Raw genomic sequence first — 15,713 nt, 5'->3', positions numbered from 1 at the left:
ACTGTATTTATTTTTTTTTAACTCGTTTTTCTCTATATTTTTTAATATATATTGAAGTGATTAATAAAAAGTGACGTCTTTCTTCTGTATTCCTCTTTAATTAGCAAGGCTGTATCTCAGGAAATTCTGGAACTATTGCACGGTTCACTCAATCCTGTCCAATCCGGTCCAGCCACGATTTTTGAGTCTCAACCTATGTTGAAGCATTTGATTGGTCCGCATGTACCACTGTCTAGCGTCTGATTGGCTGGCGGTTGTGCGTGGTGCGCAGCCATTGGCTGTTCGTCACGGGTTTAACTGAGTGGGCTCTTGGCAGTGTTCTGTGGTAAAACCAGTGCTGTGAGCACCACTGACCGGCGTCTGTCTCTCTGAGTCTGTCACACACTTTTCCGCACAATGAAGCGAGTTTGGCTCATCGCTGGCCTCTTCGTCCTTCTAGCTTTCGGTGAGTGTCTGATTATAAATAGTTTGATACCACAGTCGTGTCCTTTTCTTTGGTTTAACACCTCAGTTAGCATTAGCCTGTATGCTAGTTGAGTTAATTTTGTGCTTCGTCTGTCCATTCATAACCAAAGTTTGTTTTATTTAACAAGGTTAAGGCTGTCATGTGTAATAGCTTAACAGAACTACTCATTGTGTGTCTTGGTTAAACTAATGAGACATAATTGTTAGGGTTTTTCTAGAAGTTTCTAACAGCCATAAAGCACGTGTCATTTACGATATTAGCCAAAACTACAGTGTTATTAAATTATGTGAGCAATGTTTCATTATTACTAATGGCATTTCTTCAGTTTGATTAAAAAAAACTATATAAAATCGTGTAAAGCAGTAGCAGTGAAGGGTTTAATGAATGTGTCCATTTGCAGCTGCTGTGAAGGCTGAGGATGAGCTGGACGTGGACGGGACAGTAGAGGATGACCTGGGTAAAAGCAGAGATGGCTCCAGGACAGATGATGAAGCTGTGCAGAGGTTAGTGTTGAATGACCTGTAATCATTGCATCATTGGCAGGTCAATGAAACCTTACATTCACAGCACACGGTCACCTCAACTAAGTACTGTGTGTGTGCCTCATGCTACATCTTTGGACTTTCAAATTGTCACTTGTGAATAGAATAAGTTACTGAATCTGATGAGATGCTTGAAGGAAAACATGGAACCCATGACTTTATTACCTTCAGTCAACACTTGGAGTTTACAGCTGTGATTTATTAAGGAAGTGTTTCCTAGTACGTAATAGTATCCATATACCGGCATTCTATCCATATGAAAGATGTTACCGGAAGTCACGTGACCATTTTGTGCATTTAGGGTTAGTTAGTTTGTAACTTGGGATAGGGTTTGTTAGTCCGTAACTAGGGCTAGGATAAACGATTATTTTTTCAATGCATCGATAAATCTAACGATTCATTTTTCCTGTTAGATTTGATTATCTCCCCATTAAGTGACTAAAAATAATTCATACATGTTGATTTACATATCTAAAATGGAAAAAAAAACACATTAATTCCTTAACATTGCACTATGTGTATTGTTCTTTAATTCAAAATTCCCAAATAAAGTTCACTAAGAATATAAAAGTACAACATAATGCATTCAGAGTCAGAGGTAGCATTCAATAAAAACTAAAGGCAGTGTGAGCCGGCAGCCTGTCATGGTGTCCTTCCTGAATTAACAGAAATTAAGATATATGTTAAACACATAGGCCTAACTTACTGAAAAAAGTGCATCATTTAATTCTTCATTCACATGAAAATAACAACTTAAAGTAATTCACTCTGCCACTCACATTTTTCTTAGAGTCAAAATTCCAAACCCTAACACAAAGTGCTTTTCCAACAAAAAATAAGGGAAATTGGAAAATTGACAAATATGGAGTTTTATAATGTTCATTTTTAGAAAATTATAATCATGATGATGTCAATGAACTTGACTGGAACATGAACTGAAAATACAAGGGTCAGTCTTGGTCCCACACTAGGGGGAGATGACACAAAATGATAAAAACTATAGAAATAAATCTATTCAGGAGCAATTAAATACTGTTTTATTCCACTTATTTACAAAATTTTTTTGCGTCGATGTTATCAATTACGTCAACGCATTGTCCCAGCCTCATCTGTAACGTAGTTGACGTATTAAAGTAGCCCCTCATTGGCCAGTTTAGGTCACGCGGTGCACCTATCACGTTACCTAAACTGGCCAATGAGGAGCGTCGCATACGGATAGAATGCCGGTATATTGATACGTGTTGATTGCCACTGCCATTTATCAAAGTACTGTGGTCTGATCTCACGTGTGTCTTTGCTCTCAGAGAGGAAGAGGCCATCCAGCTAGATGGCCTGAATGCAGCCCAGATCAAAGAACTCCGGGAGAAGTCTGAAAAACATGCCTTTCAGGCTGAAGTCAATCGTATGATGAAGCTGATTATCAACTCTCTCTACAAGAACAAAGAGGTGAGCTGGAAAAAACGGCAAGCTTTACCAATTAGGTGTTGCAACACCGGACTAATTCTGTTCATTTTGTTTATTTTTAAGATAAAACAAGTCCCTAAATATCTACTAATGTAAAGATGTACTTAAAAAGTTCCAGAAAACTGTTCATTTCAACAAGTTTCAAACAGATTGGTTGTGTTTATTCATTAGTAAATCTGCCTGTGAACCTGACTTGCAGCACATGTTTAAAGGAACCTGTCTGAAGCCTATTTAACTGACAGATGTTGATAAATTAATTCTAACATCCAAAAATGGCAGAATTTACACTAATACTGCTCTTAGTGGAATATTTTGACACGCCTGCAATGTTGCATGCTTGACTGAATTTCATGGTTCTCACTGATTTACTTTTTAAAAGTTACTCGTGTTCTAATGTATTCTGTGGCTCTGAATGTGTTTCTTCCATAGATCTTCCTTAGGGAGCTGATTTCCAATGCCTCTGATGCTCTAGATAAGATCCGATTGTTGTCTCTGACTAATGAGGATGCAATGGCTGCCAACGAAGAGCTGACCATCAAAATTAAAGTAAGCTTTTCCTTCTGTTCTAGGTTTTTTGGATTGGTGTTAAATATATTTTGTTCTTGCCCACAGTCTGACAAGGAGAAGAACATGCTCCACATCACAGACACTGGCATCGGCATGACCAAGGAAGAGCTGGTGAAGAACTTGGGCACCATCGCCAAGTCTGGCACCAGCGAGTTTCTCAACAAGATGACTGAGATGCAGACAGAGGGCCAGTCCACCTCAGAGCTGATCGGCCAGTTTGGTGTGGGATTCTACTCGGCTTTCCTCGTCGCAGACAAGGTCATAGTGACTTCCAAGCACAACAATGGCACGCAGCACATCTGGGAGTCCGACTCCAATCAATTCTCAGTGATCGAGGACCCCCGTGGGGACACGCTGGGCAGAGGAACCACCATCACGTAGGTCTACACTAACTTTACAAAGCCTGTGAATGTGCTCTTAACTCACCTTTGAAGAGAATCTTTGATCATCCCACAGTGGGGAAATTTACTGTCACACTGTTTGTACACAATTTGTTTCAGTATGATGTGTGGTCAGAGACAGAATCAGCAAATATCTATAAGACATGGACTAAACCCTCACAGACATGTTTTTAAACAATATCACACATTTCCAGGGTGTTTTTTTTTTTTTTTACTGTTAAACAGGCGATCTAATATCTAGCTTTAGCAAGTGTAGCAAACAGCTGGACATCAAAGCTCGCACAGCGTTCATGGAGTAAATGACAATAGCTTAGCCATATTTAGGGATGAGTACTTCGACCGAATTCCTTTGGTACTATCTGGTACCAATTCCCGTAAAATCAAACCGTATTATGTTTCTTTACTAAATGCATCCTTGTGACTGCGAGGGAGTCGGCTATTTCCCATGCAGTACCTGTATACAACTTTGTCCCCACATTACTGCAGCTAAAATATCGCTTCGCTTTTTAAAATGTGCTGCAGACCGAGCCCCTGCTGAACTCCCGCTCCACACAGAAACATGACTGGTGTAAATGTGAGCTTCACTCTGGAATAGCGTACTGTACAGACTACAAGAGAGTTAAAGAGCAAGCTGCTAAGAGCTTCAGAGCAATGTCTGAAGCATAGTGCAGATATATATATGCAATATAGAGCCCTGTCACATAGAGCTGCTTTTTAATTTGTGCATTATATGTAGATAGCTGTAGTTAATGGTTTTCATGATGAACTAATGTTACACAATCAGATGCTGGTTTGATATTTGTTAGTTGTTTATTAATATGAAAAATAAATATGGTACATTGGAACCTTTTTGAAATTTTATTATTTATCATTTATTACCTCACAGGTACAGAGTATTGGTTCAAATTGGGGCTGGCCAAAAAATGGATTAATCACATTTTTGTAATTTCGAGTTAAGAAAAGAGAGAAAAATTCCCCACCACATTTTTTTTTGTTTTTTTTTTTTTTAACTTTTTCGCATTCTATGTGAGCCAGCCCCCTCTCTGTTTACATGTGTTTACCCTTTGAGTACGCTATGTGTGCCACAGGCATGTTTAATGTTTTATTCACACTATGCTAAGATGCTAAGGGAAGAGTTCATGTTTTAATTGTAATGTTATAAAATATGTAGTTTGATTTCTTGATCAGAATTTATAAGCTACTGTGAAGTTGCTATTACACTTTCTTAAACCTGGGTTAAAGCTTGAAATAGTTAAATGACAGAGCCTCATTTACTTTAGCTTTTGGGATTGTTCTATGCATTTTAACTCTTGAGAACAATTACAGCAATGAAGTTGCACTTTTGACAATAAATCTAATGTCTGCAGTCATTTTAATTGCATTAAAAAAAATGAGTATTGAATCTCAAATTTTCTTTGAAAGATGAGTTGTTTTTTTTTTTTAGGCAAAATCGCTCAGCCCGAGCTCAAATGTGAAAGGTACCAACTCTATTCATATTGAAGACTGTGTAAAGCAAATTCAGCCATTTTCTTCTAAGCACATTACAGTAAACGGGTTATAAATGGGGAGGAGGAATAAAAAAACAAGTGTATTAGCCTGTAATGACATTTGATTAGGGAAAGCAGGTGAAAGGAAACAGTTGTGTTAACTGAAACGTAATGTGGTAATTCTGACTGCATTAGTTTCGTGTTCAGCCAGGCCTAAATCAGCTGTTTTCACTACCAATCTCAGGCTGGTGCTGAAGGAGGAGGCATCTGACTATCTGGAGCTGGAGACGATCAAGAACCTGGTCAGGAAGTACTCTCAGTTCATTAACTTCCCCATCTATGTGTGGGCCAGTAAGGTGAGGGCATTTTTGTTTTTTTGTTTTTCCACTAATTTACTGATTCAGAATTTTCCCTCACCATGCTGACTAACTTCATCAATGAACATGTATTTCTTTTTGTCAATCTGACAGACGGAGACCGTAGAAGAGCCCATTGAGGAGGACGCTGAGGCAGCAGAGGAGCCAGAGAAAGAGGCTGAAGATGAAGCAGAGGTGGAGGAGGAGGAAGAGGATAAAGACAAGCCAAAGACGAAGAAGGTAGGAGTTTCTCACTCATTGTTAGGATCGTGGGAATTTGTCACCAAACTATTAAATCTATTTACCTAAAATTCTCCTTCAGTTTCCCAAGTAATCTTTCCTCTACTTATAGAATAATCTCAAACAATACCATTAAAATATATTTATTTAGTTTGAGGAAAGACATTCATCATTGACAAATGTAAGCAGGATACATACTCATCCCTTCAGGTTCAGTGCTTTATTATTCAGATCAGTTCTTAATTGCTGTACAGCATCAACATTAATCAGTTGTTGACATGTATTTAGTTTGCCTGCAGACATTAAAGGCACTGACTAATAATTGCATCTTGACTAAAGTAAACATTCATCTATTTTTCAGGGTTGGATGTAAGCCTGGGCAATATAACAATATATATCGCGATATCAATAGAAAATATATGCAATAGAATGTTCGATAATTTCACTGAACTCAGTTAAAAAAATGCGACCCAGAACCGCAAGGCATTCTGGGGGATGTAGGCAGATGAGCGGCTTGAACCGCTCCAAAAACGTAGCTGTGTACATTAGCAATTTCATGTTTCACTGCGGATGTACCGGTGCTTTGTTAAAGACCAGACATCCAACAAAGTGAACCAGTCCAAGATCCACCCAAAGTTTCCGCAAACAGGTTGACCGAGAGAGATGTATGCTGGAAACTCCACTAAAGCATGCTAAGCTAACCCACCGACACATTAGACTGGGCTAAAAGCTAATGCTAACCACCGTCTTACTGTCATCAAACCACAAATGACCACTGATTTACTCATGGTCAGATTTAACACTTTATGGAACATGTCGTTTGAAATAATTTAATTATATTTCACGTGTTCATAGACAAAGCGGGTCCCATCACAGTAATGTAACTATTGTGATAATTACACCAGAATATCGTTAGTACTGCTCTCAGTAATTAATGATTAAATTGTCACGTCTGATCTGGAGTAATTATAGGAAATCAGTGAGATATTTATCAATCGTAACTTTATGTAACTCATTATCAGATATCAATTAAACAAGGTTCAGCAGCAGTGGTTTATAATAAACAGTAAAAACATTATTGGAGTTATTTTTCCCTTTCATGTGCTTTTCTCCTTTTTTTTTTTTTTTTTTTTTTTTTTTTTTTTTTTTTTTTTTTTTTTTTTTTTTTTTTAGAAAATAATTTCATAGTAAATGTATTTACATTTGGCCTTTCTTCTTCTGTCCTTATTTTAAATGGGTTAAAAAAGACTCAATTATCGACATCGACTTATATCCAACAAACACGTTTTCTTTGGGTGCTAGGCGGGGGTACACCCTGGACAGGACCCCAGTCCATCACAGCGGACAGTTAGACAACAACCTTATCTGATGCGACACCTTTTGTGTTTAACTTTAAGGATTAATTCTTAGATAGTTGTCCACTCAAGAGTAATGGTTAATTGTTTTATTTTATATTTTTTGAACTAATGGTAAAATGGAATTATAATTTAATTAGTATTTCTGTGGCAGGGTTTGTCAGCCTTTTTAACCCTAAAATCCTTTAAACAAACAAGACATTTTTCTAGAGATATATCCAGTGTTTTTTTTTTTTTTTTTTCCCATAAGTATATGAAATTGTTTTGGTTTTTATCACATGGTGAAGATGTTAAACTTTTCACAGGTGGAGAAGACTGTTTGGGATTGGGAACTAATGAATGACATCAAGCCCATCTGGCAGAGACCGGCCAAAGAGGTGGAGGAGGACGAGTACAAGGCTTTCTACAAAACTTTCTCCAAGGTGTGTGCATGTTGTAGTTGCTGTGAAGTTTAAATAAACTGCAGTGTATTTGTAATCCCTTAGTAAGTGTTGCTGTGTATAACATTGATCTGGTGGTCCCACAGGACAGTGACGACCCTCTGTCTCACATTCACTTCACCGCTGAGGGCGAGGTCACCTTTAGGTCCATCCTGTTTGTGCCTAAATCTGCTCCTCGTGGCCTGTTTGACGAATACGGCTCCAAAAGGAACGACTACATCAAGGTGCTTCAAATGACAAGTTTGTTTTGTTTCCTTTTTTTTGTAAGTAACCAACAGAGTAGTTAAAGCTCTTATTTCCTTCACAGCTGTTCGTTCGAAGGGTTTTCATCACTGACGATTTCAATGATATGATGCCTAAGTACCTGAACTTCATCAAAGGAGTGGTGAGTCACTCTTTATCACAATGAGAAAAATAAAGTTCATCCACGTTCACATTTTCTTAAAAACGAATTGTCTTAAAAACATATTTAAACTGTGAATGCATGTTTCATGTCTACAAGCATAATTCTCTAACTTCAAGATTTAAATTATTTTCCAGTTCATACATCTGAAAGTGTTTATAACTTGGAATGGAAAGGCTCTCTGCATTGCCAATATCACTTATTAATCCATGTCAGGCGGAATTAATGCATTTTTAAACTTAACTGGTGTTTATTTACATGACAAACATGCATTTTCTTTTTATTTTTAGCAGAGCTTTTAGAAACGGGTTAAGTTCTATGCTATGCGAGATTGCTTGCTTTCCTGATTTGATGTTGCTCTGATGAAATCCTTTGTCTGATAGGTGGACTCTGATGACCTTCCTCTGAACGTGTCCAGAGAGACTCTGCAGCAGCACAAACTGCTTAAGGTGAGCGCCTCGGAGCATGATGGTTGAGCAGAACAGAAAAAGGATGTCTGACGTTATCCTCAATCAACTGTGATTCATTTCAGTTTCTTTTGGCTAATGCTTAAAAATTATGCATCGTCAACTCATCTGCTTGGCAGTCAGAGGTGGTGCAATAGTTGGACTAAATGTCACTACAAAATGAGGCGGCTAGTTAAATTTTGGTAATTCTTGCTATGGGACCATGTGATGATACATTGTAATTCCAGGAAATGGAAAAAGGAAGTTAGGATGTGCTTCAGTACCCCCATCAGAATAGTCTCACTTTTAAAGATGTTCCTGTTCTAATGAGAAGATCTGTTGCCCTGCGTGTAAATATTTGTTTTCACTGAGTAAATGTGCTTTGTTCTAGGTGATTCGTAAGAAGTTGGTGCGTAAGACTCTGGACATGATCAAGAAGATGGCGGATGACGAATACAACGAGAAGTTCTGGAAAGAGTTTGGCACCAACATCAAGCTGGGTGTGATTGAGGACCACTCCAACAGGACGCGGCTGGCCAAGTTGCTGCGCTTCCAGACTTCCAACAGTGACACCGTGCTGGCCAGCCTGGAGCAATATGTGGAGCGAATGAAAGAAAAGCAGGATAAGATCTACTTCATGGCCGGCACCAGCAGGAAGGAGGTGAGAGAACGGTGGCTGGACTCCTGTACATTCCTGCTAAGAGCTCTAAATCCATCTGGTGTGTCTTCTTGCTCCTCAGGCTGAGTCCTCACCATTTGTGGAGAAACTGCTGAAGAAGGGCTATGAGGTGATCTATCTGACAGAGCCTGTGGACGAGTACTGCATCCAGGCTCTGCCCGAGTTTGATGGAAAGCGCTTCCAGAATGTGGCCAAGGAGGGAATTAAATTTGATGAGAGTGAAAAAGCAAAGGAGAAGAGGGAGGATCTGGAGAAGCAGTATGAACCTCTGACCACCTGGCTGAAGGACAATGCCCTTAAAGACAAGGTATGAAGGTTTAACCTCTCATTGCCAATGCTTGCCCATGTGCAATGCTTTTTTTAAATTACTCAGTGCCATCGGAGTATGGTTTTTCATTTGCTGTTTAACCTTAGGTGGTGATCTGATAGTTTCACTTCATATTTGCATTCCCATTCATCAAATCAGTTCCTTTCAACATATTTGTGGTTTCACAGTAGAAATACACTTTTTTTTTTTTTTCTACTTGGTTTTGTTGTTTTTGCTTGATTTTCAAGTCTATTGTGTTCCTACAGTATGTCAAAATGAACAATTAATGGTAAATGCATACAGCTGAAAAGAATGATACTAAACGAGGCAATCTAAACCATTTTTATGGTGAGAAATAATGGTAAAATCAAAAGTTGTCAAAAATGGCCAGTTATACACTAACGCCAGAGGGATAAATACTCTTCAAGTGGCCAGTTGTCTATAACAAATGTCTGAATACAATTTGTAAACTTCACTTTGTTTTTGTTAGTCTAGTCCTAGCTCACACCTTTTACTTCTCCAATGTGGTTTTGATCCTCTGATAAGGGACCTGTGCTGCTTTGAATAAAAATGTTTTTTTCTTTTTGTGGCTGCAGATTGAGAAGGCCATCCTCTCCCAGAGGCTCACTGACTCACCCTGTGCTCTGGTGGCCAGTCAGTACGGCTGGTCAGGAAACATGGAAAGGATCATGAAGGCTCAGGCTTACCAGACAGGAAAAGATATTTCCACAAAGTGAGTGTTCGTGCTGGCTGCTCAAATAGTGCTGTGCTGCTATTACTTCCTGTGCAAGTCTCACTTCACCCTGTCATTCACAGCTACTACGCTAGTCAGAAGAAAACACTAGAAATCAACCCCAAACACCCGCTTATAAAGCAGATGCTCAACAAAGTCAACGTAAGTCACTTCAGTGGGTTTGGGCTTTTAAATGTGTTCTACAGGGTTACATTTAGTTTGCAAGACTTTGCATAGGCCATGTCTGAATGGATTGACGCCCGATAATGGTCACCCACTAGCCTCTATTATGTTCAAAGCTCATTGTGTTTAGTCATTGTTTATTACTAATGGTGAGAAGAAACTCCTTTAAGCATTTGACAGTTTTAATAAAAAAAATTCTCCTCCTGCTGTAACATCACACGTGCACAGTAACTCACTTCAGAGGTGATGGAAATGCAGAACATAGAGCTAAAATGTGCACTAAGTAGAGCTGTTGGAAGGCACCATATGCCTTCAAAGCTTTAAAGTCAAACTTTATCAATAAAATTGTATGGAAGGAGAACATTTTGCTGCTTTAAACCGTCAGAGAACAGACATGTTTTTCTACTTAAACCTTTAATGATGTGATGGATGAAGGTTCTACCACTGCCGAGTTTTTATGTTCTGATAATTTTAGGAAATGACATTTCTCTTCTGTCTTCAGGAAAATGCTGAGGACCAGACAGCATCAGATCTAGCCGTGGTTCTGTTCGAGACAGCCACGCTGCGCTCAGGCTACCAGCTGGCCGACACCAAGGCGTACGGAGAGAGGATAGAGCGCATGCTCCGCCTCAGCATGAATGTTCCTCTGGACGAGCAGGCAAGTGAAGTCCTGCACGTATCTGCTTTTACTGTGTGCAATGAAGGTTCTGGATCTATGCTGCAGTGGTCACACTTTAGTGCCAAGGTTGCATGTTCTCCAAACTGGATACTGTAAATAACCTGTCAAACTCGAGGTTCGGGGGCCAAATGTGGCCCTTTGAAGCATCCAATTTGGCCTTCAGGAGAAAGTAAAAATGATGGAAAACATGAATTATTGTGTAAATGAAACAACAATATTTACTTGTATATATTTACTTATATAACATGATTGCAGTCACTTTTAATGTAACTGTTGAAGAACCTCAATTCTTTTCCTCAAATGATTACTTAACATTTTCCTTAAATACATACATTTGTCACAAATCTAGGAATTTTAAAGTGAAGATCTTGTTTGGTCTGATATCTGTCACTTATTGCTTGGATATTCTCAGATTCTTACAGATTTTGTATTTATAAACATACAAGTGCAAACTAGGGCACAATAATGTTGATTACTTGTTTTCCAGTTTAAACCCGTGGCCCTCTAGAGATCGGCCTCTGAACTAAAATGAGTTTGACACCCCTGCTCTAAATTGCTGATGTGGTGATGGTATGGCTTGCATTGCCCTCCCAGCAGCTTGTGATATTAACAGTGCTGGGTGTGTCCATTAAGCCTGTCTTTTAACCTCATTGATTTTATGGTTTTAATCTTGTTGTATTTGAGCAAAACTAAGAAATAAACTGTAATTGTTCATAACTAATGATTCCTGTTATTTTCTATAGGTTGAAGAGGAACCAGAGGAGGAGCCAGAAGAACAAGCGGATGACGACGCTGAAGACCAAGAAGAAGAAGAAATTGTTGATGAAGAAGACGAAGAGATGGTAAGTGCTTGCAATATGAAGTCTTCAGAAGCTGCTGACTGTTGAATTAACCCTTTGTTTCTCTCCTCTCTGCAGACAAAAACAGAGAAAGATGAACTGTGAGAAACACTGAAGGGAAACTCATCGGGAGGAGGCTGGAATCTGCTCCAGTCCCACCATGGTCAATGTTGTTCTGGGAGGGGTCCTTGGGTCTGGGTTTTATAAGATGAATGTTTTGGGTTGTGTTCAGTTTTTTGTTTTTTTTGTTTTTTACATTCCTCATTGTAAATTTGTTAATATTTAACTGACCTGTTTATGGAAAGATGTGATCCTGTCTATTGATCAAATAAATGTTTCCTGGACAAACACATGTTTGGATGCAAAAGAATCACTTCTGTTCATGCAAGTTGAAAGCGTTTCACTGGATGTTTGGCACCACCATCACTGGGCCGCTTACACACTATCAATACATTAAATAAACATGCATGTTTAAACAGATGTACTAAGGAAAAAATCCCTGCTTGATGTATTTTAGGTTATGAGCCAATGCTGCCCCGCCCACTTTAACACAGGAACATATACTTGTGTTTTTGGGAGAGTTTGTAAACATTTTACAGAAACGTTGAGGAATTGAATACATTCAAGACTTATCAAAGAAAAATCCAAAGATTAGCAAATCAAAAACTTGCTTAATCATATTTTTGTCTTGTGACGTGTAGATAATCTCCATGAATTCACATCAAGTGCATTTGATTTTATTTTTATTTTTAACTTCCTTGTAACTCTTACACCAGAGCCGTTTAAAAAGGGAGAGAGTTGTGACAACGGTTTAAACAAGTTCAAAATAGACTCAGTTCCCAAAAGTTTTTGGTGGGTAATTGCTCTTAGGTTGAAATAAACTATGAATAAAAATGTTTTAATGTGTTGAGATATTTGTAAAGCAGCAGCCTCACACATTGATCATAAGTCTATTTATCTTTCTGTTCAGTTAATTCTAAATGTTCAAATGAGCCCAGGGTCTAGTCTCGCTTGCAGAAATTTCCAGAGCATCAATCTCATCTCTGCTGAGCACAGATGCACTGATGTAAACGCTGTGGATTGTTGCATGCACCCTGCAGCAGACCTCGTATATCCCTGTATGTAGAGATGTGGCTTCTTAATCAAAGGTGACGGATGTGGGCCACAGCAGGGGGAAGGGGCCCTGTATACTATGGCAGACAATATTTAACATTTTTTAACAAGCAGATCTCCTCTGCTGACCTAGAAATCACAACACATACAAACATTGGTCACAGAAGTAAAGGGAACACTTCAACACAACCTAGATCACAGTGAACAGTGGAATGCATGACTAAAAAAATGATTAATAAAAATCATGTTATCTAAGGATGAGGACAACAAATGGTGATCACCACCTGAACAACGATTTCCTTAATAGGTCTGCCAAGAAGGTTATGTTTGTGCCAGTTTCTATTTATTTGTTTATCTGTTCGTCTGTAGATAGTTGAACTCAACAACTGAAGACTGAAGTGGATGACGTTTTCAGGAACTATCCAAAATGGGACAAGGAACAAGTTATTAGATTTTGAGGATTATCTGGATTAATATCCTTAATCTATCATTTATGTGGCAATACAATATGAGGGGCTGCTATGGTGTTCCACTTATTGCTTCCTAACTCGACAGGTTGAATTCCCAGAAGTGTGAATAAATTACATACTAATTTTTTTAACTGTTCTCTTTATTTTTCTTTCTTTCTTTCTTTGACAGAGATGTTGCACAGACCAGAGATAGCTACAAACTCATTTTCATCTGTAGTCCCTGTGCAGAGGCAAAGTGACAGCAGGTTTATACAGTAGACATTGAGCATTCTTACTGTAGAGTCCATTCACAATATAAAAAAACAGATAAAGCACTGGCAAAAGGATCACCTCAACAAACATTCAATGCAATGTTTACAGTATTTACAATTGCAATTAAAATTATTTGCAGTTTTTTTTTTTTTAATTACCTACTTATGTTTTTAATAATACCCTGATTAACCAGTTTTTTTTTTGTTTTGTTTTTTTCTAATGATCACAAGTCTGACCCTTTTTCAACCACTTTTTAGGTTAAGTTTAAGCTGTTACAAGGTGCTGCTCTCTCAAACAGTTAATGGTAATGGGTTCCACATCCCTGCAGCTTTCACAGAGAACAATTCTGTCCAAAGGTAGAGAACCTAAAGTTCACATAACAGTCTCCTCTGGAAGAGACTTGTGTTGTTCTAAGTCCTGCCTCTACACAAGATTTCACAAACATTCTCAGGGGCTGTGGAGCCAAATCAGAGGATTTTATACACTAAACAGACATTTGAAAACAAAATTTAATTTTAATAATTTATTATTTATACTTCTTCACCATGTTACAGTAGTAGTATGAAACATTTTTTTATTTATTTTTTAATCTAATGTTTTAAGTGCCTGTTTGTACAAGCTTTGAAACGGCTTCTTTTTGTAATTAAAGTTTTTTATTGAACATTTTCATGGTACATTACAAAATCACAATCCACACTCAATAAGGCAGCTGTACATGTACATATAACCCTGGCTGCCACTGATACCCCAACCATAATAACTGAAAATTTCCCAATTGATATATTAGTTATATCCTTCTTTAATCGCCCAGTAAACACAGTCCAGGACAATGTGGTACAGGCTTTCCCAACCACTTACTAAGGACATGGATGACCTCCACCCAAAAGCATTGAATAATTGGGCATTCCCACAAACAATGTTAAAACAACAGTTTTTAACACTGTATTTCATATATTACATATGTTGTGCATCAAAACAGTGATTTATCTGTAGTGCTCTCTGCTCCTGAATGAGGTTGGTTATGACGTCTCTGAAAGAGGTCACTGAATTTAGCTCATTTCTTTAACACTTCATAGATTTATTTATTTATTTCAGATTATTTGCACATCTGTGCTTGTGTTTAAGCATTACTTATCCACGTAGACGACTGCATAAAAAAATGAATGGTTTGTTGCATTGAAAATTTTTTTTTTGGCATCATTGTGTAATGTCTTAATTCGGTTCAGTTTTTAATACACATTGACTGGCCTTAGCATTTCTAATGTCTGAGTGTTAAAGCAGCAGAAATACAAAACAGAAGAAATACAAATGTTAGACCCACCTGCAAATTACCAGGTGTCTGCGCAAACTAACATTTGATATAAACAGTTCTAAATTGCATTACATTGTTAGTATAGCAATATGAAATGTATAAATACAACAAAATAAAAAAAAAAAACCCAGAAAGAGCAGAAAAGTAATGGTCATTCTGATGTGACAAGAATGCACGTCTGTGGTTTGCAGATGATACACTTCTGTGTATTGTGGCAGATTTACACATTACCGGTATGGGGTTTGATTGATTGATAGAGATGTAACAATTCACTCAACTCCCGATATGATTCAGTTCACGATGCTGGGTTCAAGATTTATTTTACAAAATGAGACTGTAGACAAATGACGACTGAAAAATATTAAATACTGTATTATTTTTATCTTTCATTGTCAAAAGAATCCCTTGATAAACCATGAAAAACAATTCAATTTAATTAAAAATAAATCCTGAAATAAATAAAGAAATAGTACAAATGAAGAAGAAGCCTAATCACTTAAATTCTGACTCTACAGTAAACTATGCAAAACTACATAATAGTTCTTTTTCTTTTTAAATGTGCAACTGAAAATGTATTTTGTGCCTTAACAATTGACTTTAAAACAAATCCCATATCAAAGAAATAATGCAAATAAATTATGACTTTCATTCTCTCTCTCTTGTTTCTCCCTTTCCTCTCTGTGCTCCTCTTAACTTGGATTTCACACGTTCAGTCTCACCTCTTTCATTTTGTCTTGAGGAAGCCAAAATGCTTCCACACTTCGGATTTAAAACACGGTGGTGCGTCCTGAATTTCAAATTCTAAATAGATAGCACCCTCTGCTGTAAAAAAAATTACTGCGATTCAATTTCAGAGTATCGATTTCGAACCATGACAAATTTGATACGATTTTTAACTGCCTCACGATTAATCTTTACATCCCTATTGATTGATATTTATTTATTATTGGCTGTCTTCTAGCATATACAATGCAATACA

At 37.8% G+C, this 15,713-nt stretch overlaps 1 protein-coding gene across 1 annotated transcript; it reads left to right on the top strand.

The window, feature by feature from the left end:
- The first annotated feature begins 286 nt into the window (after positions 1 to 286).
- hsp90b1 (heat shock protein 90, beta (grp94), member 1) lies at positions 287 to 11,939 on the top strand. The gene is made up of 18 exons (XM_028451732.1): positions 287 to 445; positions 867 to 969; positions 2,313 to 2,454; positions 2,902 to 3,018; positions 3,085 to 3,416; positions 5,172 to 5,283; positions 5,398 to 5,523; positions 7,184 to 7,300; positions 7,405 to 7,542; positions 7,626 to 7,703; positions 8,105 to 8,170; positions 8,559 to 8,828; positions 8,908 to 9,153; positions 9,750 to 9,886; positions 9,970 to 10,048; positions 10,572 to 10,727; positions 11,492 to 11,590; positions 11,666 to 11,939. The coding sequence occupies exons 1-18, from the start codon at positions 397 to 399 to the stop codon at positions 11,690 to 11,692; spliced, it is 2,394 nt and encodes a 797-aa protein (XP_028307533.1). The 5' UTR covers positions 287 to 396; the 3' UTR covers positions 11,693 to 11,939.
- The last annotated feature ends 3,774 nt before the right edge of the window (positions 11,940 to 15,713 follow it).

Source organism: Gouania willdenowi, chromosome 6, assembly GCF_900634775.1.
Source record: "Gouania willdenowi chromosome 6, fGouWil2.1, whole genome shotgun sequence".
NCBI classification, from domain to species: Eukaryota; Metazoa; Chordata; class Actinopteri; order Blenniiformes; family Gobiesocidae; genus Gouania; species Gouania willdenowi.
The sequence above is the reverse complement of the archived record's forward strand: the minus strand, read 5'-3'. Positions and strand labels throughout refer to the sequence as shown.